Source organism: Condylura cristata, unplaced genomic scaffold (genome assembly GCF_000260355.1).
Source record: "Condylura cristata isolate star-nosed mole 26May11 unplaced genomic scaffold, ConCri1.0 scaffold00013, whole genome shotgun sequence".
In the NCBI taxonomy this organism is placed as follows: domain Eukaryota; kingdom Metazoa; phylum Chordata; class Mammalia; order Eulipotyphla; family Talpidae; genus Condylura; species Condylura cristata.
The window spans coordinates 492,275-502,225 of NW_004567114.1; the positions used below are offsets into that span (position 1 = coordinate 492,275).

At 71.7% G+C, this 9,951-nt stretch overlaps 1 protein-coding gene across 1 annotated transcript in view; it reads right to left on the reverse strand.

Annotated features, from left to right (window-relative positions):
- ASPG (asparaginase) overlaps nt 1–9,951 on the reverse strand; it is a 20,028-nt gene that overhangs the window by 7,406 nt on the left and 2,671 nt on the right. Inside the window, exons 3-13 of the mRNA XM_012724361.1 lie at nt 9,048–9,100; nt 7,659–7,767; nt 6,952–7,063; nt 5,172–5,297; nt 4,642–4,725; nt 4,042–4,168; nt 2,898–3,010; nt 1,613–1,795; nt 1,423–1,536; nt 1,072–1,188; nt 34–129 (exon numbers count right to left, since the gene is read on the reverse strand). Coding sequence (XP_012579815.1) covers nt 34–129; nt 1,072–1,188; nt 1,423–1,536; nt 1,613–1,795; nt 2,898–3,010; nt 4,042–4,168; nt 4,642–4,725; nt 5,172–5,297; nt 6,952–7,063; nt 7,659–7,767; nt 9,048–9,100 — 1,234 coding nt within the window. The remainder of the gene's footprint in view (nt 1–33; nt 130–1,071; nt 1,189–1,422; nt 1,537–1,612; nt 1,796–2,897; nt 3,011–4,041; nt 4,169–4,641; nt 4,726–5,171; nt 5,298–6,951; nt 7,064–7,658; nt 7,768–9,047; nt 9,101–9,951) is intronic.

Below are 9,951 nucleotides of genomic sequence, written 5' to 3' on the forward strand. Positions count from 1 at the left end.
GTTCCGGCGACCCCGCTGCCGGCCGGGACTCACCAGCTCGGCCAGCGCCTGCAGGGTCTCCAGGTCACCGGCGTGGGCGGCGGCACAGGCCAGGCTGGGCACTAGCACGTCCCGCACGGCATCGGCCTCCTGGGGAGGGCGCAGCCGGACCCACGACTCACCCTCGGTCCCGAGAGTGGGCAGGGTGGGAGGCAGCACCCCCGACCAGGGCAGGGTGGGCGGTGCCAGGGCACCGAGGGAGGCCGCGGCCGCACACCTCGCCAGCAGGGCCGTGACCAGAAGGTGGGGGGGACCCCGCGCACGTGGAGCGCCGTGTCCCACCACCCCCACGGCAGCTGGGGTGCAAAGCAGCACCCCAGAGGGCGCACCCTGGGGGAGTTGGGGTGCTCCCCTCCCGGACAGGCACCTGCACAGCCCCGAGGGGCCGTGCACACCAGACCCTGGAGGTGCAGAGCCCTCCAGGAACCCCAGGACGCCAGAGGCAGGGTCCCTGGAGCCCCCAGGCAGTGCCGCGCCCAGACGGGCCCCACTCAGCCTCAGCGCCCACAGCCAGGCCTGATCACAGGCTGCTGCACCCCGAGAGTCATTAGTTCCATCCCGGCCACCCTAATAACAGGCCACACCCTCCCCACTCTTTCATCTGACCACGGCCGCCCCCACACGCAGCAGCCAGCACCCCTGAAGCTCTCCAGCTGCACAGGCCCACTCCACCCCTCTGCAGAGGCAAACCAAGGTGGTGGCCTGAGTGCTGCCAGGCCAGACACCCAGCCAGGAGACCCAGTCACCTCGGTCACCCCAGGCCCCGAAGTGTCTCCAGGCCCCTGCCCACCCTGGTGGGCAGCTGCTGGACACCACCCATCCAGGACCCTCACCCACGGAGCCCCCAGCACCTGCCCCCGCGGTCCCCCTCACCACGCAGCCCAGCCCCCATGCGAAGCCCCCTGGGGGGCCCCAGGAACCCTAGGGTCTGCAGCCTGGAGGGCTGGAGGCTGTCAGCTGCTGCGCTGGCCCAGGGAGGCCCTGACCCTTCCGAGGAGGCCGCATGCCACCCCCGGCGCAGCCGGACAGTACCTGGCTCAGGCTGAGGAGCTGGGCGAGCTGACGGCCCAGCACGCCCCCCGGGAGGGAGGCCCGGCTCTCCTCGGCCGCAGGCAGCGTCACCTCCCCCCGAAGGTCCCTGGCCAGCAGCTGCAGGAGAAGCAGGAGAGGGCCAGTGCCAGCGTGAGGGTCAGGGAAGGGAGGGGAAGCTGGGGGGGCGGGGGCGGGGACCCGGGCGAGCCGCCCCTCCCCACCAGGAGAGCCCCAGACCCCATCCCCCACCCCCAGGCCGGCCCTGGTGCCTGCCTGCCGCCCGCACGACGCCCAGGCCTGAGCTCGAGGCCAGCGACGTGTCCCAGCGGTGTCCACACCATGGCCACGCACCTGCTTCCTGCCCTCGGGGCTCAGCCCCGGCTGGCCCAGCACGTAGGACAGCTTGGCCAGGGCGGCCTCGGACGTCATGTCGAAGCCGGAGACGATGCCCGCCCCAGCCATGGCCTGCGGGGGTCGTGATGGGAAGGGGGCGCGGGTCAGCACCCGGGTGGGCCCCGCCCCGCCCCCCAGCCCTGCGCACCGTGCCGGACGCGTAGTCGGAGGTGACGGCGCCCTGCAGGCAGTGGGTGCAGTTGAGGACCAGCAGGCCCCGCGCGGCCGCCTCCCTCAGCTCGCGCAGCAGCTCCGGCTTGGTGGGCCCGTTGCCTGAGCCGAAGGTCTCCAGGACCACGCCCCTGAGGGGGGGCTGCAGGAAGGCCCGCACCTGCGGAGAGAGGCCGTGGTCCCGCCCGCCGCACCCCCACCAGCGCGGCACAGCACAGGGCCGGGCCAGCCCCCCGGAAGATGGCCTCGGTCTCCTCGCCCAGGGACCCGTCCTGGACACCCCGCTGCGGGGCGCCCCCTCCCAGCCCAGCGCGGGCTCCAGACTGGCCACCGGAGCCTCTGGCCGAGGGTCACCTGAGCTGCCTGGAGCGCCCCTGCAGCAGGCACGCCCCCCTCCTCCAGGCAGAAATCAAGGGGAGCCCAAAGCTGTCCCAGGTGACAGCCAGGGCCCTGCTGAGGCCAGTGACCCGTGCAACTGCCGGGAGCTCAAGGAGACCCGGCCCTGGCCCCCAGTGGCCCAGTGCGGGGGCCGCCTGGGCGGGGCGGGGGCTGTGGAGGTGCCCTCGGCTCTTCCTGCCTCGGGAGACGCAGCAGTGGCGTTGGGCCGCTCGTGGGCCGGGCCCCGGGCCAGCCCGCGGGGTCAGGCCGGGGGGCTCCTGCACCGTGGCCCGGCTGCCAGTCCACTGGAGGATGCCGTGGGCAGGTCCAGCCACAGCGCTGCAGCCCTGAGGCCTCAGACCTGCAGACGCGGGCGAGGCCGGAGGCCTGGAGGACCGGGCTGGCGGGCGCCAAGCAGACCCCGCGCCCAGTCCCACTGTCTCCGGGAGGGGCCCCAGGAGGTGTCCGGCGTGACCTGGCTGCCCCTGCCGCCTACATCAGAGCCCCCCGACCGCCCCGGGCCCGGCATTCTCACGCGCCCGGACCCCTGCCCCGGGGGCACCGGGGAGTGTGTCAGCCACAGCCGTCTAGCCCCAGAGAGGTCGCGCAGCCACCGGAGCCAGGGGCAGCGGGCATCCCGCCCAGACGTCCCCCCGCACGGGGGCGCAGTGCAAGGCCAGCCTGGCTAGAGGGTCCACCACGCTGCCAGCACAGCCCGGGGCCTGGGCCCACCCGCTGCCCAGTGGCGTCCCAGCAGGCACTGGTCCTGGCAGAGGCCTCTGCCCAGCAGGGGCACAAAAGTGGCCACGCCCTGTGGCCCCCTCCCCTGTAGGAGGACGGGGTCATGGGATGGCGCCCCGCAAGTGCCCGGGGGGGGGGCCTACCAGGCTGGCGGGGATGCCGGGGTACAGGCGCAGCAGCCCCACATCCTGCTCCATGCCGCTGTGCACCACCAGCTGTGCCGGCCCCCGCGGCCTCCGCACCAGCTCCTGGTTGACTGGACGGGAGGCGGAGGAGTGGTCAGGGCGCCGGCCAGCGAGGCCCCGGCCCGCCGGCCCCCTGCGGCAGCCCAGCACGCAGCCCCTCAGCCCTCACCCGCCCGCCCAGCGCAGGAGGAAAGGCTGGGCGGGGGCGTGAGCGCGGGGGCCCGGGCCGGAGCGCTGGCCTCTGGGCCCCGGGAGTGGGGGCCGCGTCGGCGGACAGCCAGCCTCACCCGCCCCTGCCGGGCACCCCCCACGCCCCCCACCCCGCACCACAGCCAGGGAGCGAAGGAGTGAATGAGGGTCTGGAGCCCCCTTTGGAGGAGAAAGCCCCCCGCGGACCCACCCGTCCTCCGCCCAGGCCCCTTCAGCCACCTCGCAGGGCCCGAGAGTCAGCTCTCCCTCCCCGCAGGGGACAGCCGCGGGCCTCCAGTGGGCAGTGACCGCTGCACGGGCCCGTCTGGGGGAGCCCTGCGTCCAGGCCGGCGCCCGGGGCCCGGGTGGGGAGGACCCACCCAAGGCCGCCCAGAGTCAGGCTCAGCGGTCAGGGCGCCCCCAGGCACCCCTCAGCCGCCAGGCCCCCCCCCAGCCCGGCCCGCTGTGCGGCCAGGACGATCCCGGTGGCTATGCCCAGGAAGCTCCACGCGGTGCCTCTCACGCTGGGCGGGCATATTGGGGGGCGGGGGTGTGTGCAGCCCGGCATTCCGGTGTGCAGGGGCCCAAAGACCCGCCTGGCGTCCACAGGGGCTGTGGCGGCGAGAGGCCTGGGGCAGCGGCTCCAGGCCACGTGCGGCTGCCAGGGGTCAGCGCTGGACTCAGGCCACCCTGTGCCCTGCAGGGAGCGTCCTGAGTTGCCCAGCCGGAGGGGCGCGGACCCCCAAGCCCTGGGATGGACGCCAGACCAAGGAGGTGGCTGGGGAGATGGATGTGCGCCGAGGCCCCGCCCAGAACCCTGGGGCTCTGCCTCTGGGGGGCTGTCTCAGAGCGGGGTGACCTGCACCCTGGCCCTATCCCGCCCCAGGGGGCCGCTGCCCCCAGCTCTGCTTACTCGTGACGTCAGCGCCCATGACAGCCAGCGGGGGCAGGTTGGGGGAGCAGAAGGCTGCGAACCTGCGCGAATCCACCTTGGTCACCCGGGTGCCCCGAAACAGCTGGTTCTGGAAGAACAGGCAGACCTGCGGCAGGGGGTGTCGGAGGCTCAGTGTGGGGACCCCAGCCGCCCCAGTCCCCTAGGGCCCCAGCCCTGCCAGCTGCCTGTGGGGCCCAGAGAGAGCTGGGCAGGGGCTGGCCGATGAGGGCACCACCGTCCACCTGCCTTCGCCCCCTCCTCAGGGAGCCCATGTGGAGTACCCAGCCTGGGGTGCAGGGAGCCTCTCCCTGCTCAGGCACCCCAGCTTGCAAGCGCCTCAGGGCTGCTCCGGGGCTGAACTATGCCTGGGGGCCCGGGAAGAGCGGCTGGGGCACTGGCACCATCCGCGGGCTCACAGGGTGTCCCTGGCTTGAACAAGCAGACCAGGGCACTGTCCCGCACACCCTTGGTGGCTGCCCCACATGGCTCCACCCCGGCCGGTGCCGAGACTGCCTCAGGGGGTGACATGACGTACAGGCCCCCCCACCCCGTGGCCCCAGCCCCCCGCGCGGAGACTACCTCGGGGATGACGTACAGGCCGGCCATAAGCAGGGCCCCCAGCAGGTTCTCCCGGCCATCGCTCCACAGCGCGTGGATGGGCACCTGTGGGCACAGGGGCGATGGGCAGGCCCAGCGGGGCCCAGGGGGACCCCCAACCCCTGGCCCGCGGGCCTCAGCCTCCGTGGCTCAGAAGGCCTGGGCCTGTCTGCAGAGGGCTCCGGAAGGGTGTGGCCCGAGGCCCTGGGGGGCCGGGGGCGGGGACAGAGGACCTGCCACGGGGGCGGGGACAGAGGACCTGCCACGGGGGCGGGGACAGAGGACCTGCCACGGGGCCGGGCCTGCCTGTGGGCTTCTGGGGCGGGCCCCAGGGGTCCAGGCGCCCCCTGCTGCCTCCCCTCAGGCCCAGCTCTTTTCCGGAACATTCGACCTGACTCGGCTCTTGGGTTGTGCTGGGTGGGGTGATGGAGGAGGTGGGGGCTGGCCCAGACTGGCCTGCGGCCTCAGGGACCCTCACCGGCCAGCCCGGGCGGGGCCAGACGGAGCCGTACCTGGGCGCCGGTGAGGACGACTGTCTTCCGCAGGTTCTCCAGCACAAAGGACAGCACGGAGGCGGCAAAGGCCATCGTGTCGGTGCCGTGGATGACCACAAAGCCGTGGTACTGGTCGTAGTGGCTCTGCAGGGGTGCAGAGGCTCAGGCGGTCCAGGCGCGGCCACTCCGGCCTCCTCTGCCCAGCGCTGGGCCCTCCGCTGCCACGGAGCCGGGCTGGAGTCCTGCACCGCCCGAGATGGCTTCCCCAACCCGCCGAGAGCCACGATGCCCCCGCTGCACCAGGAATGGGGTCTCTGGACACCGAGGACACGGGTGCTCCCTTCACCTCAGGCCAGCGTTTCCCCAGGCGATGCCCAATCAGGGCACCCGAGAACGCTGGTCTGGGTGGGGCTGCCCCAGCCCCAGTAGATAGCATCCTGGCACCTGCAGGCAGCAAGCTGCAGGGGCCATGGCACAGTGTGCTGTGAACTGGCAGGTGAATGGAGAGGCTGCAGACTGGGCCTGGCAGGTGGGCACACGGGCAGGGCCCCCCAGGTCTGCTAAGCCAAGAAGCTGCGGCTATTCCACACCGCTGCCCACGCCCATGGCAGGAGTGGGGTGGCTGCACCAGGCTGCCCTCCAGCCACCACCTCCTAGGTGCCAACAGGCTGGTCTGCGGGGTTTGATTCCTGTGGCTGTGGGGACCCCAGGCCCCCTCAACCGGGCCAAGCTGGGTCTGAATGGTGGAGCTGAGTGGTAGAGTGGGCGGGGGCGCCCTCTGCTGGCCGCATGGGGCTCAGCACAGCAGGTCCTGGGCCAGGGAGCCAGGAGTCCACCTTTGCAGGCTCTACAGCAGACAGGGGACTGCCCACCCAGCACGCTGGGCACAGAACGCTGGGCACTGGCTGCACCAGGAGACTGCCTGGACCAGGGTCATGGACCGTGGGCCTGCCCAGTGGTGGCCACTGGCCAGGCTCAGGGTGTTACACTGTCCCAGACGCTCATAATAAGGGGACATGCACGTGACCAGGGCCTGTCCCACCGCTCCAGGGAGTAGCCATGATGACTAAGCCGTGGGAGCGGGCGGCTTGGGGGGCGGTGAGAATGGCCTAGAAGGGTGGGAGGCCCTGGCCCAGTGGCAGCAGCACAGGGTCGGGCGCCGACAGCGGCGGGTGGACGGACAGAGCGAAGACTGCCGGTGCTGGGTCGCACGTGAGGCGTCCGCGCTCCGTGCTGTAAGTTCCGAGGCCCGCGGGGTCGGCGTCCTGGTCTGGACCGGCCCCCACAAGCGCAGGGCTGGGTGGGACCGGGGGCAGGACCAGGCGCATCATTCTCTGGGACGCGTGGCCCCTCCCAGCCAACGGGGCCAAGCAGACCACGCGCAGCCAGGGCGCCTGTCCCTGAAGCTCCCTCACCGTTAGTGGACACTGCCCTCACTCCATCTTGCCCTGGTGAGAGCTTCCGAAGCTCTGCGCACTCCTGAAGTGGCCATCCCCTGAAACTCCCATGGTCAGGCAGGCGGAGACCACAAGGACCAGGGGGTGCTCCTGTTCAGGGTGAGGCGGAGCCCGCCTGCCAGCTCCGCCCACTCACCAGACCCCGCCTCACCAGTCCTCCAGCCCCGCCCACACCTGCACGCCCCGCCCGCTCGCCGGTCCTCCAGCCCGGCCCACTCACCAGTTCTCCAGCCCGGCCTGCACCAGCAGCCCCGCCCACATTCCAGCCCCACCCTCAACCCCGCCCACATTCCACGCCCCACCCTCAACCCCGCCCACCCCAGCCCCTGCTCCCCAGCTACCTGGATGGTCTGGGCGATCTGCACCCACTCAGCAATGGTCATGTCGCTGGAGTCGAAGAGAGGCTGGCACTCCAGCACGGTGTAAACGATCCTCTGGTCGCCGCTGGCAGGCCTGGGAGGTAGGAGGCCTGCTCCCACTGTCACCCAGGGCCATCCTGTGCCCTCGCCAGGGACCCCCACGGCATGCCCGCCCATGTGCCTAAGCATCCCGAGTCCAGCTGCCGTCCCCAGCAGCAGGGACGATGGCCCAGCAGGGGTCAGCAAGGGCAGGACGGGCTGTTACCCCGCAGATCACTCAGAATTCTAAGAGCAAGGCTGGACTCAGCCCTCCCTGAGAGAGAGATGACCCTGAGGGAAGGTGGCCCAGGAGGCCAGTGACCAGGAGGCAGCTGGGGCCCACCTCCCAGCTGTGTAGGTGTGGGCACCTGTCCAGAGTGGGGAGCCAGGGCCTTCACACAGAAGCGGCAGGGGTGCCTGAGGGCCACCCACCTCTGGGGCTGGCCACAGCCCGAGGCCCCCGAGGCAGCAGGGGGCTGCAGGTCTAAACCGTGAGCGTGGGGAAGCCGGGTGAAGGAGCCGGGCTGAGGCCGCCATGGAGGCATGAGAACCGAGCTACCGTGACCGGCCAGGCAGCCCAGGCCCGGCAGGCGCCAGCTCAGGGTGGCCCCCACCAGCGGGCTGCCCCCACCTCTGGGAGCCACACTCACGGCAGCACCAAGGTGTCCTCAGGGAGCCCGCGGGCCCGGGCGTGCTCCTGGTCGTGGAACATGGGCAGTGTCCTCAGGACAGCAGCCAGGCCCTTCCCGGGGACGAGCACTGTGGGGGGAGGGGAGAGAGACTCAGGGGGGCCAGGCGAGCTCTGTCAGGTTGGACAGCTGCTGCGGCTGCCGGGACCTGGCCACAAGGGCGCGGCCGCCCTCTCCCATTGCCCAGCGAGGCGTCCTCGGGCTGGGCGCCAGGGCAGCGACCCGCTGCAGGCTCAGAGGGCGCTTGCCAGGCTCGGCTCCGCACGTCCACCTGTTTCCCTGCTGCCCAGCGGCCACTGGCAACATCCCCCGCTGCCGTGCCGCGGGCCTGGGCCCCGACTCACTCCCTCCTCAGAACCGGCAGTGGCAGCCGGGCGCTCACGCTGGGGTTCTGGCCTGGTTCGGAGAAGCCGGAGCTCCCGCCCGAGGCCCACGTGACAGTGGGTCTCGGGCCAAGGTCAGCGGCTTGGTCTGGCCGGCAGGGCCCGTTGCTGTGCTAGGTCACCTGCAAGGTGACACTGGCGCAGGCTCTGGGCTGAGGACGTGGGCACCCTTGGGGGCAGTGACAGCCTATCTCAGCGGCCGTGGGGGGCGGAGACTGGGGTGGCGGGACCCCCCAGGCCTCCCCTCCCAAGATCTCCATCGCGCTACAGGGGGCCCCTGCCTCGGCCGGGCAGCCTCGGGGATAGGGTCAGGCCCTGCAGCCCCTCAGGCCGCCTCCTCCCCACACTGCCCACGCTGGCGTGGCGCTCTGCTCCCGGTGCCTGCCAGCAGCTGGCGCGAAGGGGCGCATAGGCCCTGGCGCCGAGGGGGCAGGGGTGGCACGCGGCCGGGCTGGGCTGGCTGGGGAGTCACGGCGGCCCTGCGCCGACAGCGCGGGTGGCCTCTGAGCCTGGGCAGCGCTGGGTGACCGTGTGCCCTGCAGGTCAGTTTACCGCAGGCGAGAAACGCTGTCAACAGCAGCAATCCAAACAGCTCCCGGTGTGCGCCCTGCCCGCTCGGCCCCTGCCCATGCACCTGCGGGTTAATCATTGACGCCTGTTCCCACTGGAAACCCCGAGCCTGGGCCTGGAGTCGGGTTCAACACCCCCTTGCCCGAGGCCCTCGGGCACATGCGCCCCCGCCCCCAGCCCCTATGCCCCGCTGCCCTGGCCTGCGGGCCTGCCCAATGCTGAACGGTCACCCCAATCCGTGTGCCCACGGGAGCCGACCGTGGGTACCCAGCGGGGCAGGACGGCCCTCCCAGTCGCTCCTGGGCGCTGGCTCCCGGGCACGGGCCCTGCTCACTTCACACCCAGCGCCCAGCAGAACCCAAGGGTCTGGGAAGACTTGACCCCCACCTCTCCCCACCCATTTTCAAGGCTTCTGACTTTGGGGTCTCTTTCTCCAGGGACTGGTCGGGGCTAGGGCATGGGGCAGGCGGGAGGGAGCCCACCCGGTCTTCGCAGCCCGGACCCAGAGACCTGGAATGGAGCTCGGCGGATGGCAGCAGGCCGGCCTTGGCTAGGTCCAGAGACTGGCCCTGGGCATCCCTTCATGCCCTGCCCTGCCCTGCTCTGCCCTGCCGGGCTCCCCCTTCAGCACTGCCCCACCAGGGCCACTGGGGCCCAGGGCAGCCCCCGAGGAGCCCGTGGGCTGGGTCCTCCTGGGCACCGGAGCTGTGGGTCTGTGGAGCAGGGGTGGCCGGCACCCCTGGGGTCAGCAGTGCTGGCCGGGGAGGGGCAAGGGTGGCAGAGCCCCAGGTGGACACTAGCGGGCAGAGGGCTGGGGCCGACGGGCTGAGACAGCTGAGGGACTGGCTGGGGAGAACCTGGCACCCGAGGACCCAGGAGCACCCTGGCACAGCGTGGGGCAGCAAGGGGTGCTGAGAATGGACAGGGGCACCCCACACCCTGCAGGCCCGATTTCCTGCTTGACCAGGCATGCCAGAAAGTTCTACATGCTGGCTCGCCCATCCTCCCCATTTCTGCAGGTGCCCCCAAACTGAGATGCCGTTAAAGTGTGTCCGTGCTAGGGGAGGGGTTTGAGAATCTGGGGGGTGGGAGGAAGGGGCAGGCCCTCACCCCAAACGGCTGTCACGCCCTCGGGGACTGGAAACAGGGCAAGGGCACAGGCAGAGAAAACCAAAGGCCCCATTCTGCCAAGCCCCTCCTGGGGGTCAGCGGCGCCCAAGTGTCAGACTCCAGCGTTGACCACCACCAAGCGGGGTGTCCCCAGTGCCTGGGATCCAGGGGCTGCCTCTGCGCACGCGCCC